At 42.3% G+C, this 18471-nt stretch overlaps 1 protein-coding gene across 1 annotated transcript; it reads left to right on the top strand.

Annotated features, from left to right (window-relative positions):
- The first annotated feature begins 5802 nt into the window (after positions 1–5802).
- On the top strand, positions 5803–12104 carry taf1a (TATA box binding protein (TBP)-associated factor, RNA polymerase I, A). Its single transcript, XM_020455182.2, has 10 exons — positions 5803–6083; positions 7384–7547; positions 7642–7755; positions 7986–8184; positions 8404–8525; positions 8790–8948; positions 9486–9552; positions 9810–9933; positions 10112–10269; positions 10539–12104. The coding sequence occupies exons 1-10, from the start codon at positions 5858–5860 to the stop codon at positions 10676–10678; spliced, it is 1473 nt and encodes a 490-aa protein (XP_020310771.1). The 5' UTR covers positions 5803–5857; the 3' UTR covers positions 10679–12104.
- Positions 12105–18471: the final 6367 nt, after the last annotated feature.

Genomic DNA, 18471 nt, shown 5'->3' with positions numbered 1-18471 from the left:
AAAAACAGAGAGGATGTGACTCACATTTTCAGGGTGGGCTATAAACTACATTTATATTAACCTGTAAAAGTCAGAATTGATCAAATAAATGTTAATACAAATGCCTAGTTGCTGGACGAAGCTACGGGTTGGCGATCCAGTTGTTTTTGTTTCACCTGTTATCAAAATAGTAGCCACTCCCACCCGACTAGACTACAATCACCCCATTAAACCTGAGGACATAATTTTACTCATATTTGGGAGGACCCTCAATGACGGTAATGATCCAAGATGCATGTCATTGCCAATGAAATTACAAAAAAAAGCATTGCAACAAATTACAGGCCTATACCAAAGACAATTTATTTAATTACATTTTTTGATTTAACATTTATCTAGGCAAGTCAGTTAAAAATAATTTCTTATTTACAATTACGGCCTACCCCGGATAAACCCGGACAACGCTGGGCCAATTGTGCGCTTCCCTATGGGACTCCCAATCACAGCTGGTTGTGATACAACCTGGAATCGAACCAGGGTCTGTGTAGACAGAAGCTGTTTTTAAGTCTCTCGATCTCAAGGCCATCAGGCTGCGAAACATCACTAGCACATCAGAGGCGGCTGCCTATAGACAAAGTTTTGGAATCGCTGCCAATTTTAGAAATGGATCACTGCCACTTTAATAATGTTTCCGTATCTAGCATTACTCATCTCGAACCGGCTCGAAGTTCGTAACAAAAAGGAGACAAGGTGGAGATAAGGAATAACAAAATATATTTATTAACTGAAGTAAACTAAATGCAATTAACAATGGTGAGTGTTTGTGTGCATAAAGGTGATAATAAAGTGTGTTGAAAGGTACCAAAGCAACCAAACGGCCACAAAAAAATGCCACAACCAAAATCTATAAGTGTGCATGCATGGAGAGTCTCCCCAATGAATGGGGAATTGGTGCATTTATCCGGGGACACACCCGGGCCCAGGTGTGTCCCATGTCGCTGACAACATCCTAATAAGGAAAACAAGAGCAAAGCGAAAGAATACGGCAGACAGAGCAGGAGGGTCGTCACAATATGTATAAACTGCACTCCACACTATTCTACGGTATCTTAGTCACTTTTAAATTGTGTTTACAAATTGCATCACACCATCTCATATGTATATACTGTATTGTATTCTATAAATCAAATCAAATGTTATTAGTCACATGCGCTGAATACAACAGGTGTAGACCTTACAGTGAAATGCTTACTTACAAGCCCCTAACCAACAATGTAGTTTAAAAATATGAATAAGAAATAAAAGGAACAAGTAATTAAAGAGCAGCAGTAAAATTACAGTAGTGAGACTATATACAGGGGGTACCGGTACTGAGTCAATGTGCGGGGGCACCAGTTAGTCGAGGTAATATGTACATGTAGGTCGAGTTATTAAAGTGACTATGCACAGATAATAACAGAGTAGCAGCAGTGTAAGAGGGGGGGGGGGGGGGGGGGGCAATCCAAATAGTCTGGGTAGCCATTTGATTAGATGTTCAGAAGTCTTATGGCTTGGGGTTGGAAGCTATTTAGAAGCCACTTGGACCTAGACTTGGCGCTCTGGTACCTCTTGCCGTGCGGTAGCTGAGAGAACAGTCTATGACTAGGGTGGCTGGAGTCTGACAATTTTTATGGCCTTCCTCTGACACCGCCTGGTATAGAGGTTCCGGATGGCAGAAAGCTTGGCTCCAGTGATGTACTAAGCCGTACGCACTACCCTCTGTAGTGCTTTGCGGTCGGAGGCCGAGCAGTTGCCATACATGGCAGTGATGCAACCAGTCAAGATGCTCTCAATGGTGCAGCTGTAGAACCTTTTGAGGATCTGAGGACTTATGACAAATCTTTTCAGTCCCCTGAGGGGGAATAGGTTATGTTGTGGCCTCTTCACAACTGTCTTGGTGTGCTTGGACCATGTTAGTTGGTTTGTGATGTGGACACCAAGGAACTTGAAGCTCTCAACCTGCTCCACCACTACAGCCCAGTAGATGTTAATGGGGGCGTGCTCATCCTCTTTTTCCTGTAGTCCACAATCTCGTTTGTCTTGATCATGTTGAGGGAGAGGCTGTTGTCCTGAAACCACACGGCCAGGTCTCTGACCTCCTCCCTATATAGGCTGTCTCGTTGTTGTCGGTGATCAGACCTACCACTGTTGTGTCATCAGCAAACTTAATGATGGTGTTGGAGTCATGCAGTCATGAGTGAACAGGGAGTAGAGGAGGGGATTGAGCACGCACCCCTGAGGGACTCCTGTGTTGAGGATCAGTGTAGCGCATGTGTTGTTACCTACTCTTATTCTATACTACACCACTGACTGTTAAACAGCCATCTCCAGCACATCAGAGGCTGCTGCCTATAGACATAGATTAGGAATCACTGGCCACTTTAAGGAAATTAAACACTAGCCACTTTAATAATGTCTCCGTGTCTTGCATTACTCATCTCATATGTAACTGTACTCTATACTATTCCTAGGTATCTTTAATTGTGTGTAAATATTGCATCACCCATCTCATATGTATATACTGCATTCTATACTATGCCACTGTATCTTCGTCCAATGCCACATTTTGGGGTCACTTAGTAATGTCCTTGTTTTTGAAAGTAAAGCACATTTTTTGTCCATTAAAATAACATCAAATTGATCAGAAAAAGGGGGTAGACATTGTTAATGTTGTAAATGACTATTGTAGCTGGAAATGGCAGATTTTTAATGGAATATCTACATAGGCGTACAGAGGCCCATTATCAGCAACCATCACTCCTGTGTTCCAATGGCACGTTGTTAGCTAATCCAAGTTTATCGTTTTAAAAGGCTAATTGATCATTAGAAAACCCTTTTGCAAGTATGTTAACACAGCTGAAAACTGTTGTCCTGATTAACGAAGCAGTAACACTGTCTTTCTTTAGACTAGTTGAGTATTTTTGAGCATCAGCATTTGTGGGTTCGATTACAGGCTCAAAATGGCCAGAAACAAAACACCAGTCTTAACGTTAACTGTGAAGAGGCGACTCCGGGATGCTGGCCTTCTAGGCAGAGTTCCTCTGTCCAGTGTCTGTGTTATTTTGCCCATCTTAATCTTTTTTTATTTATTGGCCATATGGCTTTTTCTTTGCAACTCTGCCTAGAAGTCAAGCATCCCTGAGTCGCCTCATCACTGTTGACGTTGAGACTGGTGTTTTGCGGATACTATTTAATGAAGCTGCCAGGTGAGGACTTGTGAGGCGTCTGTTTCTCTAACTAGACACTAATGTACTTGTCCTCTTGCTCAATTGTGCACTGTGTTCTCCCACTCCTCTTTCTATTCTGGTTAGAGGCAGTTTGGTCTGTTCTGTGAAGGGAGTAGTACACTGCGTTGTACGAAATCTTCAGTTTCTTGACAATTTTCTTGCATGGAAAAGCCTTCATTTCTAAGAACAAGAATAGACTGACGAGTCTCAGAAGAAAGCCTTTGTTTCTGGCCATTTTGAGCCTGTAATTGCTGATGCTCAAAAATACTCAACTAGTCTAAAGAAGGCCAGTTCTGTTGCTTCCTTAATCAGAACAACAGTTTTCAGCTGTGTTAACATAAATGCAGAAGGGTTTGGTTGCTGATAATGGGCCTCTGTACACCTATGTAGATATTCCATTAAAAATCTGCCATTTCCAGCTACAATAGTCATTTACAACATTAACAATGTCTACACCCTATTTCTGATCAATTTGATGTTATTTTAATGGTTCAAAAACAATGACATTTCTAAGTGACCCCAAACTTTTGAACGGTAGTGTGTGTGTGTGTGTGTAATTTACGTATATTTTGGGTATATGTTGTGAAACTGTTAGATATGACTTGTTAGATATTACCGCACTGTCGGAGCTAGAAGCACAAGCATATCACTACACCCACAATAACATCTGCTGAACACGTGTATGTGACCAATACATTTGATTTGATTAATGATGCAGCTAGCACTGAGATGCAGTGCCTTAGACTGCTGCGCCACTGGAGCCCTTTCTGCCTATTCTCAATATCTCAAGTATTGCCTTTATTGGTTAAAATTATCTCCACCCCCCCCCCATAAATAATATTAATATTTTCCCCAGTACTATTTGAGGCCTACTTACCGACATGATTCTAGGGAAGTGAGGCACTGAGCCTACCAAAGATTTTGTGCCTGAGCCTCATTTACATTCTCTGTTACCATTTTGTTTAATTTCACTTTGTTGTCACGAGCAATAGATTGTATAGCTGTGTCACAGTCCCCTTTAAGGCTAAATCCATTTTACAATGGCTGTACTTGAACTCAACATGATTGAGTTGCATAGAAAAATAGCAGATTCAACATCCTTTTGACTATCTGGAGATAGGCCAACACAATCAGTGCTTGTTTACAGTTTGGTGGTTTACAAAAACAAAAGTGTTTGGGGTTTCTTGTGCTGTGTGACACGTTCCTCACCATATTTACCTTTCACTGCATTTCTCCTCCCCCCTCTGTGTTTGGTGTTTTTGTATCAATTAGTTCAGTCTGACTGTTGCACTGACTTAAATTTGTGCGGTCATCCTCATCTCCTATTTCATTACATATGGGTGACGTCCCAACGGATTGGTCAATTCAACCTATTCCTCAATCTGATTCACAAAAATGAGGCTAAACTGAGGCTGAGGCTGATTAACAAAACCTCTATTCTTGTCCCAAATATTCCTAAGATTTTTGACACTACGTTTATTAGTGACAATTGTTTTTCCAATTGGCCATTGCAAGGTTTTGGCAACTTCCTCACAAAATTGGAAACCACTTTTTTCATTATGCTGCATTAGTGGAATGTATTGCCATTGAAATATGATGACAATCCCAAAATGCATTTATGTCCCCCCCACCACAAAATGTGAGTATTAACTTTCTGATCATTCACAACATCCGTGCCACCCCCATACAATTTATGCTTCAGATTTGGTGGTTCAACAGCCTTATTTTAATTTATCATCCATTGTGTAAAATTATTCTGATCTATGCATTTATCAGTACTGTCAACTCCACAGTTAACCCTCATCACCCCAGACAACAGCGTCACTATCAGTACAGTCAACTCCTACTTTAGCACTAGGTCCACCCTTTACCAGTTCTTCCACCAACACCAGACCTCTGCAGCGTGCTCCCTTTCCTAATTGATTATATTTTATTCCAGTATATTGTTGTTAAATCATTATTATATAGGTTAGGTCTATGGATAGTATAGCCTATAATTGTCTGTGAAACAGGTAGGCCTACCTCTTATTTCTTATAGGCTCAAACACAAAGCTATCTTGTTATAAATTAAAATGAAGACCCTAGTGAGTAATCCCAACCCCACTTTATTTCAGCATCTAGAATAGTTTTTTCAATGTAAGCCAATATGTAATTTATAGGCCTATAGTGCAGGGCTAGGCAACCATGGTCCTGGAGTGCCCCAGACACTTCATGTTTTTAATTAACCAACCTGGAACAGCGGGTGTGTTGAATTTAGGCAATCATTGAACTGATCAATTAGCTCAGTTGGTCAGATGTGGTGCCTAGTTGGAACAAAATCCTGTAGTTCTTCCTGCACTCCAGGAACAGAGTTGCCTATCCCAGCTACAGAGCCCCAAAGTGGCGATGTCATAATACCCAAACAGGGAAATGGTTCCAATCGTTTTTCCACCATTCATTTTTCACCTTAAGGAATTTTAGAAACACTTAATAAGGGCTGTGTTTCGTGTCATGACTAAATATAGGTTAATGCCACTTTTCTACTATTACGTGGGCGACTTTTATTTTGAAAAACGACTTCTGTGACCCGGAAGTACTTTTTTTGTGTCGCTGATAAGACGCTGTTATCGTGCATGGTGTTTGGCGCAAATTCACACTTTTTGCTAAACAACCTAAATCAAATATATGTTAACGAAAATAGGTCGAACTTTGAACGGTGGGTCATGGATGATCTGGAGTCAGAACTGAGGGTGCCCGTTGAAGAACAGGGCGAAAATGAGTCTTCAGATGACGATGAATCAATCAACAGAAAACGAATCAAGAAGCCAAACCTTCCCCTGGCGCCTCCTTTATTTAAAGGTAATTTATAAAATGCAGTGTGTAGAAGAATATGTAAACCCTTGAGTAAGCTAAGCCAGCTAGTTAGCTAGTTCAAGTTGCTGTTTACTGACTGGTACTACATACACTATATATACACAAAAGTATGTGGACACCCCTTCAAATTAGTAGATTTGGCTATTTCAGCCAGGTGTATAGTTGTATAAAATCGAATACACAGCCACGCAATCTCCATAGAATCCCATTGGCAAAATAATGGTCTTACTGAAGAGCTCAGTGACTTTCAACGTGGCACCATCATAGGATGCCACCTTTCCAACAAGTCAGTTTGTCAAGTTTCTGCCCTGCTAGAGCTGCCAACTATAAGTGCAGTTATTGTGAAGTGGAAACATCTTAGAGCAACAACAGCTGAGCTGTGAAGTGGTAGCCCATACGTTCACAGACAACTGCCGAGTGCTGAGGCGCATAGCTCGTAGAAATCATCCTCAGTTGCAACACTCACTACTGAGATCCAAACGGCCTCTGAAAGCAACTTCAGCACAAGAACTGTTCGTCGGGAGCGTCGGCTGGAGTAGTGTAAAGCTCTCTGTCATTGAACTCTGCAGCAGTGGAAAAACATTTATCTGGAGTGATGAATCACGCTTTAACCATCTAGCAGTCCGACGAATGAATCTGGGTTTGGCGAATGCCAGGAGAACACTACCTGCCCGAATGCATAGTGCCAACTGTACAGTGTAGGAATAATGGTCTTGGGCTGTTTTTCATGCTTTGGGGTAGGCCCTGTAGTTCCAGTGAAGAGATCTTAGCGCTACAGCATACAATGACAATCTAGACGATTCTGTGCTTGCAACTTTGTGGCAACAGTTTTGGAGAAAGGCTCTTTCCTGTTTCAGCATGTCAATTCCCCTGTCCATACAGAAATGGTTTGTTGAGATCGATGTGGACTAACTTGACTGGCTAGCACAGAGCCCAGACCTCAACCCCATTGGGATGAATTGGAACGCCGACTGCCAGCCAGGCCTAATCGCCCAACATCAGTGCCCGACCTCACGAATGCTCTTGTGGCTGAATGGAAGCAAGTCCCCGCAGCAATGTTCCAACATTAAGTGGAAAGCCTTCCCTGAAGAGTGGAGGCTGTTATGTTTAGCAAAGGGGTGTTACAACTCCATATTAATGCCCATGATTTTGGAATGAGATGTTGGACGAGCAGCTATCCACATACCTTTGGTCATGTAGTGTATGTTAATGCCCGATTTTTATCATTTTCATCTATACATAAGATGCTCTTATTAACCAGTGGCAATGTCTGTTGTTTAATTAGAGACACCCCGTGAGACTGGCTTTCACAAGACCACAAGGAACTGCCTCCAGCACATCAGGGAGGTCTTGCTGCACCATAGATGGCAGGATGCCGCAGAGTACATGGCCAGTTACTCACAGACACTGGAGGATACCACCGCAAACATGCCACAACTCTACGCTGAGGTAGGTCAATCGTTGCACCGACTGAAACTCTCACAAAGGGTAGCTAAGTACGGTATAAATGTTAAGTTTGATTTCTTCAAACTTTGTCTTTCAGATCATTTGGAGGATAGGCACAGAGATACTACACCACCATCCCGACTCGAAGCTGGAAGACTACAACAGTTTCTATGAGCGAGTGAAACACTCAGGAGTAAAGCATTACCTGAAGGTAGGTTCCATAATTGACCTCTTGATCTCAACACTATCAGCCCAACTAAAGGACCCTAAGTCAATAAGTAAAAAAAAAAAAGTTAATATAGGACAGTCAACATGTCTATACTTTTGTTATGAAGCAATTATGACACCTTCAAAAACAAACAAATAGGTGGAATGTGTAAACAATGTGTTTGCAATGGAAGTGTATGCCAATGTGCATTGAAGAATTGGTTTATCCTGAAGGTCTGTCTGGAGCACTCGTTCCATCTCCTGGTCAATGGGCAGTTTGAGGATGCCAAGCTTCAGCTGTCCATCGCTGAGAGCTGGAGGTATGGCAAGCAGTCAGCCGGTCAGTCCCAGAGGATTAGGCTGATCCAGGCCTATAGTGGCTTCCTGGATTACTTCATCTGGTGTGACAAGAAAGCCACTGCATCCAGCACAGGTAAGAGGACACCTGGCAACCCCCAAGTATCCATTTTTCATTGGTTTCAATGACATTGGGATAGTGGAAATACTTATGTTATGTCATCATCTACTGGCCAGATAATGTAACTGCGTCTTTAGGTACAATTCCAATACATTTCAAAAAGCATGGCCAAATAAAATGTAACCATAACCTGTGGTTGTGCTTTGGCTTAACATGGACTTTAACATATTTTAGATGAGTATGATGCAGCTGTCAACCAAGAAATGCATAGCTACTTCCGACAATCTTCTGTGAACCTGAAGGAGATCATGAAGCTTCCTGGTGTCTGGGATCCTTTTGTTCTGAGTTACATTGATGTAAGTACTGCTTCGTGTTCAGTTAGGCATGAAACAAGAACAATTTCCAAACCAAACGGTAACATACTACCTGAATTTGTCCAGTAAAAATACTTGTTTTCATTTTTCCGTTTCAAAACGATTTACTACAATTTGCCCTACTTAACATGGCCCCATGGCATCCCCTTTTTCCATCATTGTATTACTTTTGAATCATTGAACTACTTTCCCTTATCAGACTACCTATGATGATCTAATGTTTTGACTTGCGTGTGCCAATGGCAGATGCTGGAATTCTACAACGATCATGAGGGAGCTGTGAAGGTTCTAAATGACTATGCCTATGACAACAGTTTCCCACCCAACCCCAATGCCCATGTCTACCTATACCGGTACATGAAGAAACAGAACCACCCACTGAAGAAACTTCTCAAAGTGCTGAAGGTAGTACTGAGGCCATTGCTGTTCTTAACAGGGGAATCTAGCTGAAATGTTGGGCACTATTATCATTATTAAAGGCCCAGTGCAGTAAAATATTTTCCTGTGTTTTATATACATTTCCACAGGTGTGAATTATACTGTGAAAATGTATAATGTCCTTTTAGTGTATGAGTTGTTTGAAGAGACGCCTGAAATGTCCGCCTGTTTTTGGTGGGGTGGAGTTTTGGTCTGCCTGGTGACATCACCAGGTGGTCAATTTGTTAATAGACCAATAAGAAAGAGTTCCAAACGTCTCTGCCAATAACAACTAGTTTTTGGATTTCCCCTCCCCACAAAGACCTCTCCCAGACAGTACTAGCAAAATTCTTGCTTTAGAAATGGTTCTTTGCTAAGAAGCAATTTGTTTATTTTTGACCATTTCATTTTAAAACAATCACAGTAAGGTGAAATCTCTAGGCTACAGTTAGTCCTGTACTCTGCCCCTCAATAGCCTACTGGTACTGTTTAATGAGTCCATGTTTTCGATTACATTTGCCTTAGATCCTGCATACATTGGTCCCAAGTCATGAGTTGATGCCGGAATACTGTTCTCTTCTGGTACAGTCGGGTATGTGAATATAGAATAATAATAACAATATATTGATTTTGAGTGTCTTAAAGGGACAATGGGGTGTAAAATGAGGGAAAACTAAGTAATTTTAAAGTCTATCTTGATGTTTTAGTCATTTTTCAATGTTTTCGTGCGTGTTTCTGTCCTCTGGGCTTTTTTACGCATTCAGATTAATGTGTTTGGTGGATGTGCTCTTCACATTGATGTTGGTCCTATGAAGGTGTTCATAGTAAAGGATGAGTTTTTTTCCCCAGAGAATGAGGGTGATCTTCAGAAGGCTCTAGGTGTGGTTCTGGATCTCCTGGACTACTCCAGTTGGAGGAGCAACTTGGATGTCTGGAACCATTTGATGAACATCATCAAGAGACTGAGGATGAAGTAAGGATGGCTGCATGAATCCACACTACTCTCTCTCAAAAGGAGGACATTGAAAATGCAATCCCTTTTGAAGAAATTAAATTCAGCATACATTGCTTATATCTTCTCATGGCAAATTGGCAAGTCCTTATGTCATGCTTCATTTGTGCCAATTCCACTGATTTATATTTTCCTTTAGAAAACAATGGCTGAAGATTTTTGCAGAGGAGATGGGGTACAGAAAGGACTGGTGGCTAGAAATACACTTCTCAACATTCCAGGCCAGGAAAGATTCTGCAGAGAATAGAGAGCTACTGGAAGTGAAGAGCTTTGTGGTTGGAGCCTTTTGTCCTCGCTGTAAGTAAAGCTACACTGTAACACCTTTTATTTTCTTGAGTATTACTTACTTTCAGTTGTGTGAAATTAAGAGATGTCCCCACTTATTATCAGTATTTGCAGCATTGGCACTTTGCAGCAAAATATCCAATTAGTTTAAGAATACATGTTTACTTCCTTGAACCACCATGCTTGGCTATCCTTAGGTCTAGTTTTTCCTGGTTCTGATAGTGGAAAAGTGGCAGTATGACATCTTATGTAGTCTAACCCATTGTTGTCTATTTTGCCAGATGCCTCCATGTACTGCGGTGTTGGTAAGGCAGCCCGAAAAGGAGTAACTTCTGAGGCTCGAAAGGCTAAGAGGAATCCTAAACCGCTAAGAAATATAAGAAGGCTCAGAAGAGAAAGGGGACAGCAAAGCCAAGACTGACCTTGAGGAAGTTCCTGGAATGCCACCAGGCACAGTGGCGAGAACAAACATTTTGAAAATTTGTGAAGAGCTTCTACCATTGCCAAGATCGGCAGGGTAGCCTAGTGGTTAGAGCGTTGGACTAGTAACCGGAAGGTTACAAGTTCAAATCCCAGAGCTGACAAGGTACAAATCTGTCGTTCTGCCCCTGAACAGGCAGTAACCCACTGTTCCTAGGCCGTCATTGAAAATAAGAATTGGTTCTTAACTGACTTGCCTATTTAATTAAAGGTAAAAAAATAAATAAATGACCACCTCATACAGTCATCAGGTCAGACTCTCTCCCCTTCCATGACAGTTGTTCCAACTACATTATTTTTCTTGTCTAGAATGTTCTTGGTTATCTGCATACAGTAGTTGCAGCCACGATGACCATTCCCACCTTCAAAAGGCAGGCCTCTCTCATTGCACTGCAATGTATTATGCGTCAAATTCTGTGATTGTCCACCAGGGAGCACTCAAGCTATGGCTACGTTTTGAGTTGCTCTGCATGCTGCTGCTCCTTCGTTTTTAAAAGAAGCTGAGGCAGAAATTAAAGCATGTGTTCACTGTGGTAGTTGGTCGGGAATAGGGAGGTTGGGTGTGCTGCAGTATTAAGTCTAGGAGGTAATAAGCTCTGAGGCAGGTGTGGCCTCAACTGAACTTCCGCTGATTCATGGAGAACCCAGCTGCATTTAGGTGGAGGTGACGTGTTGGAATTGCTAAAACATTTGGCCGCCAAAGAGCAGCATAATGGCAACAGACGCAAAGGATAGTGCAGCGATACAGAGGGGGGGAAAAAATGTGCATTTTTGTATCTTGCTGTTGAGATTCTGCAGTAATGTTCACGTGACACGACAGACACCCTTGATAAAACTCTGTGCCTTTGCTCTGGAGTCCTCTGTCTCTGTGTGATGACATCACATGAGTGATATCCCTGGTTGGAAGCAGCCTTGGGTCCCTGAGGTAAAATAGAGGGAGAGCACACACACCCTTGGCTCCTTCCACACCTATCCATCACACACACACACAGGCGGAACACAAATCTGATTACTTTACACCCCTCCAGCCTCTTGATGCAGGATAACAGAGCTCAATTTCACAGGCCAAGGAACAGTGGGCCCAGCTTTATCATGATTAAGGACTACTCATGTTTATCAGAACCTGTGAAGCCTTCTGTTCCTGAACAACTAACTGTGGTTTATGGCCAGTACTATGTGAAGTCAGGAAGTTACATGATCAAATACTCTGCACTGTAAAGTGAATGACTTGGTTGTACCTGATTCAGTTTTGTAGTCTCTGTGGTATGGTGATTGTGGCTGCTATATGTTGTACCATTTGTTACTGATTTAACACTGTTGATTGGGTGGCTGAATAGCTCTAAATGAATGAAGTTGATTGTGATGAATTAATCTGTGAAGTCTAAGTGTTTTTGTTTCACCCATGGCACTTTAGTTTAATTTATATTAGTTTGTTTTCAATGCCCGCCACAGGAGTCGCTAGTACGCGATGGGACAAGAACATCCCCTAACCTGGACGACGCTGGGCCAATTGTGCGCCGCCCCATGGGTCTCCCGGTCGCGGCTGGCCGCGACAGAGTCTGGACTCAAACCAGGATCTCTAGTGGCACAGCGAGCACTGTGATGCAGTGCCTTTGACTACTGTGCCACTCAGGAGGCCTTAACTATTATTTTTCTAATCTTGTATCTTGTATGCCAATGTCCATGGGCATAGTCTTAAAGTAGTGACATGAGTCGAATCAAATGTTTTTTTCTTTGAGGTATTATGTTCAGGCATTCATCAGTCTTGCCCTATTTTCCTTTATGCCCATTTCTCTCCTTATTTTCTCTCCTTTTTCTCAAACAGTGTCCTAGTTGAACTCCTCATGCATACATGCACATTTCACACATCTGCCAACATTCTGTATTTGCAGAGCATCATTGGCTCTGAAAGCATCTGCCTCGTAACACTACTTGAGCTTAGGTAAAAGAGCCTGGGGCTTTTACCTAAGTGTATGGGTTTGAGTTGGGGTCACTTCAGGCTTTCTTCCACGCCACCTCCACACGTCCAGAGAGTGGACCCAGCTGAGGCCACAAATTCTGGGGCTTCTTTTCTGTCTGTCCACCCTGGTGTGGTGCCACAACTAAGTGCTCGCTCACAACTTTGCATTGACCTGGCTGCGAACGCTCTCATCAATCAACCATAAGAGACTTTGCAATTAGCTCAGAGAGGAGAGAGTGTCTTGGCTGGGAGGTGCTGCATTTCCTCTGCATTACAAGTGGCCTATATCATCTTTATCCTCCACTTCGGTCTCAGGTACCCCCAAAGCCCCCACCACACCTCACTCCTATATCTTGTATTTCATTTAGGCTACTTGAATAATGTACTGTTCATTTTTACGTCACCTTGTTTTCCTCTTCTGTGGGACTTGAGTATGCTGCCCTACACATGCTCTAGAGTCTACTCAGTCATTCTCATGGGCTCTTGCACTGTGCCTTTGTCTAACATCTCAGGGGCTTGCCCCACATTGGGCCCCATGCCAATTTTAATAAGCTTAAGTGCTTGTAATGATTCTGTTGTAGCAGCTCACCTTAACGATGGCCATGCATGCAGTCAGTGCGCGCTTCCCAAATGGCACTCTATTCCCAATGTAGTGCACTACTTTTGGGAGTGCACTATAGGGAATAGGGTGCCATTTGGGATGCTATTCAGTTGACCAGGGGATGTGGCTCTATGCTTCTATCTGCTCTGCAGTCATTACATAACTAGAGCCCAGAGCACTAGACAAGGCTAGTTAGCCAAACCACAGAGCGGGGGGGGGGGTGCGTCATTTGAGAATTCAACCTCACAGCGAGCAATTAAGGGAAGATGGAAATAACTATTGTAATGATTGTTGATGGTTGCCATGGACACTGGACACCAATCATTTTTGGCTAAATTTGTATATATTAGCATTTTTTCTGCAGATGAATATTCTGTGCATCTTAATTATATCCTAAAAATGTACATCAGTTTAAATGGGAATGAGGTCTCTGGTCATGGCTCATTATGGCGGGGTCAGGCAGCAACAGTGAAGTCAGACAATTTTGTTGAACGCTGCCATGGCTTGGGACGGTTGATTTGATATTGATGAAAGCCAATTGTGCTACATGTATCAATAACTATACTGACCTCAGGCCTAGAGTGATGGTCTATAGTGCTTGTAAAAATCTACCTTCGGGCCTCCCGAGTGGCACAGCAGTCTAAGGCACTACTTTGCAGTGCTATAGGCGCCGCAGCCCGCTGCGAATGGGAAACCCATGAGGCTGCGCACAATTGGCCCAGAGTCGTCCTTGTTAGGGGATGGTTTGGCCGGCGGGATGTCCTTCTCCCATCGCGCTCTAGCGACTCCTTGTGACGGCCCGGGGGCATCCATGCTGACTTCGGGTGCGAACTGTACAGTGTTTCCTCCGACACATTGGTGCGGCTGGTTTCCGGGATTAAGTGTGCTGTGTGTCAAGAAGCAGTGCGGTTTGGCGGGGTTGTGTTTCGGAGGGTGCATGGCTTTCGACCTTCACCTCTCTAGAGTCCGTATGGGAGTTCCCGCAACGGGACAAGACTCTAACTACCAATTTGAATATCACGAAAAAGGGAGTTAAAAAGTACTGAAGAAAAATAATCTACAGTTGAAGTAAAACATATTTTTCAACCACTCCACAAATTTCTTGTTAATAAACTATAGTTTTGGCAAGTCGGTTAGGACATCTACTTGCATGACTCAAGTCATTTTTTGTTTACAGGCAGATTATTTCACTTATAATTCACTATCACAATTCCAGTGGGTCAGAAGTTTACATACACTAAGTTGACTGCCTTTTAAACATCTTGGAAAATTCCAGAAAATGTCATTGCTTTAGAAGCTTCTGATAGGCTTATTGAGAACATTTGAGTCAATTGGATGTGTACCTGTGGATGTATTTCAAGGCCTACCTTCAAACTCAGTGCCTCTTTGCTTGACATCATGGGAAAATCAAAAGAAATCAGCCAAGACATCAGGAAAAAATGTGTAGCTCTCCAAGTCTGGTTCATCCTGTGGAAGCAATTTCCAAACGCCTGAAGGTACCACGTTCATCTGTACAAACAATAGTACACAAGTAGAAACACCATGGGACCACGCAGCCTTCATATCACTCAGGAGAGAGATGCGTTCCGTCTCCTAGAGATGAATGTAATTTGGTGTGAAAAGTGCAAATCAATCCCAGAACAGCAGCAAAGGACCTTGTGAAGATCCTGGAGGAAACGGGTACAAAAGTATCTATATCCACAGTAAAACGAGTCCTATATCGACATAATCTGAAAGGCCGCTCAGCAAGGAAGAAGCCACTGCTCCAAAACTGCCGTAAAAAAGCCAGACTACGGTTTGCAACTGCACATGGGGACAAAGATTGTACTTTTTTGGAGAAATGTCTGATGAAACAAAAATAGAACTGTTTGGCCATAATGACCATCCTTATGTTTGGAGGAAAAGAGGGAGGCTTGCAAGTAAAGAACGGGGGTGGCAGCATCATGTTGTGGGGATGCTTTTCTGCAGGAGGGACTGGTGCACTTCACAAAATATTTGGCATCATGAGGCAGGAAATTTATGTGGATATATTGAAGCAACATCTCAAGACATCAGCTTGGTTGCAAGTGGGTCTTCCAAATAGACAATGACCCCAAGCATACTTCCAAAGTTGTGGCAAAATGGTTTAAGGACAACAAAGTCAAGGTATTGGAGTGGCCATCACAAAGCCCTGACCTCAATCCTATAGAACATTTGTTGGCAGAGCTGAAAAAGCGTGTGCGAGCAAGGAGGCCTACAAACCTGATTCCAGTTACACCATCTCTTGTCAGGAGGAATGGGCCAAATTTCACCCAACTTATTGTGGGAAGCTTGTGGAAGAATATCTGAAACGTTATACCCAAGTTAAACAGCTGAAATGAAATGCTGCCAAATACTAATTGAGTGTATGTAAACTTCTGATCCACTGGGAATGTGATGAAAGAAATAAAATCTGAAATAAATAATTCTCGACCTTTATTCAGACATTTCACATTTCACACATTTTTTAAATAAAATGGTGATCCTAACTGCCATAAAACATAATATTTACTAGGATTAAATGTTAGGAATTGTGAAAAACTGAGTTTAAATGTATTTGGCTAAGGTGTCTGTAAACCTGTGACTTCAACTGTACCTTTAGAGAAATCAATGATTTAGATCAAATAAATAAACTTACTAATAATCAGATTGCCTGTAAATGGTTGTCACACAATTACGGTGTCACACAAGTATTATTACTGCTGGTTAATGCACATAGTCAAACGTTAGGCGTCAAAAAGAGTACTAAACTACAAAGTCTACGGGTAAACTCTTCTCTTGAAGAAAGACCTGGGTTGGTTGGTTTCTGTTTTGTCCCTGGCTGTAGCCAGGCAGTTATGCTGTATGTACATGCATTCTCATGGAAACTGTCTATTTTTGAAAAAGTAAAGGAAATCCTTTACTATAGTCTAATATAACCAGGGTAGAATAGTTTAACCTATTATATAACTAGGGTCCAAAAACAGGTAATCTAGGAGACATTCCTCTAGTCTATCCCTGTGGTCATAAGATATGTGTGTGTGTATATATATATATATATATATATATATATATATATATATATATATATATTATATATAATTACAGCACTGTTTTGGCTTCTGATTGGTCCCTGGTGGCCGTACTGGTTGTTGGTGTTCTATATCCATGTAAGTCCCTCCTGACCTTCTCCACAAGCTGACCTCTGACCTTATCAACAGCCTCTGTGGTCCCGAGAGAGAGAGAGAGCACTAACACCTGTTCGTGAGAGGAGACATGACGGTGAGTCACATTGAGGGAAATAGGACACTAAACCCACACTGTTTAACATGCCCCTACTAATTGTAATATGGCATGCTATCTCTTGAGTTATTGAAGAACAAGCCTATATGACTTACTTGACTTAAACCTTTTCGCTCTCTAGGGAGCGTCAGTCATCTACAGGTCATACATGTACGTTAATACATTTTTCCCGTAACCTAACATTGACAAAATTGTATCTGGGAATATACTGCAAAGCTGGGTGGACACATCTTTTATGAACTCCCCCTAAAATCCCCAGTTCCAGTCCTTGCTTGGGGATTTTTCTGCAGCTGAAATGCCAAAATGAGTGCCCGGTACGCATGACCAAATGCATTAAGGAAGTGGAGCAACCGTTCAACTGAGTGCAAAAGTCCCAGCCCCCCAGGGGATGAGAGCGTGTGTGCGTTCACGGGTGTGTGCGTGTGTGTGTGTTTATGTGACATAAACACAGTGGGGCTTTCATAAGGTCTGGCCTGGTTCATAAGAGTGAACACATCAGTGAGCACATCAACCTTCTCTTTCAAACAACTGACTTCTGGTCTCTGGTCTTCTGGTCTCTGGTGCACAATTAATTTACTTTTGAACTATATTCCTTCTCTTTCTCTCTCTTTCACACACACATGGCCACAAGTGTGTGTGCAAACACACACACTCTCCATGACTCTCTCTCCCCCTCTGTAGTCATGGTCTGCAATGTTCCTTTTGCACGACAGCGAGATTGCTGACCCCTTGATGAGTAACTCAGTCATGAGTTTGAAGTCTCAGTCTGAATTCTGAAATGTTCCATGTTTTCTGTCTGAGGTCATGTCTAGATACAGGATCTGAGCAAACACAGGGCTAATACATTCATTCTGGCTCTGATTTCAGTGTGAATGTGCCCTGTACGTGTCTTTATACATGCTATAAACATACAGTGGGGCAAAAAAGTATTTAGTCAGCCACCAATTGTGCAAGTTCTCCCACTTAAAAAGATGGGAGGCCTGTAATTTTCATCATAGGTACACTTCAACTATGACAGAATGAGAAAAATTAGAAAACAAATCCAGAAAATCACATTGCAGGATTTTAAATGAATTTATTTGCAAATTATGGTGGAAAATAAGTATTTGGTCAATAACAAAAGTTTATCTCAATACTTCGTTATAAACCCTTTGTTGGCAATGACAGAGGTCAAACGTTTTCTGTAAGTCTTCACAAGGTTTTCACACACTGTTGCTGGTATTTTGGCCCATTCCTCCATGCAGATCTCCTCTAGAGCAGTGATGTTTGGGCGCTGTTGCTGGGCAACACGGACTTTCAACTCCCTCCATAGATTTTCTATGGGGTTGAGATCTGGAGACTGGCTAGGCCACTCCAGGACCTTGAAATGCTTCTTACGAAGCCACTCCTTTCATTGCCCGGGCGGTGTGTTTGGGATCATTGTCATGCTGAAAGACCCAGACATGTTTCATCTTCAATGCCCTTGCTGATGGAAGGATGTTTTCACTCAAAATCTCACGATACATGGCTCCATTCATTCTTTCCTTTACCTTTCTTTCCTTTCCCTTTGCAGAAAAACAGCCCCAAAGCATGATGTTTCCACCCCCATGCTTCACAGTAGGTATGGTGTTCTTTGGATGCAACTCAGCATTCTTTGTCCTCCAAACACGACGAGTTGAGTTTTTACCAAAAAGTTATATTTTGGTTTCACCTGGCCATATGACATTCTCCCAATCTTCTTCTGGATCATCCAAATGCTCTCTAGCAAACTTCAGACGGGCCTGGACATGTACTGCTGCTTAAGCAGGTGGACACGTCTGGCACTGCAGGATTTGAGTCCCTGGCGGCGTAGTGTGTTACTGATGGTAGGCTTTGTTACTTTGGTCCCAGCTCT

The sequence above is a fragment of the Oncorhynchus kisutch genome, linkage group LG21 (assembly GCF_002021735.2).
Source record: "Oncorhynchus kisutch isolate 150728-3 linkage group LG21, Okis_V2, whole genome shotgun sequence".
Taxonomy (NCBI): domain Eukaryota; kingdom Metazoa; phylum Chordata; class Actinopteri; order Salmoniformes; family Salmonidae; genus Oncorhynchus; species Oncorhynchus kisutch.
This window is presented reverse-complemented; position numbering and strand designations above follow the sequence as displayed.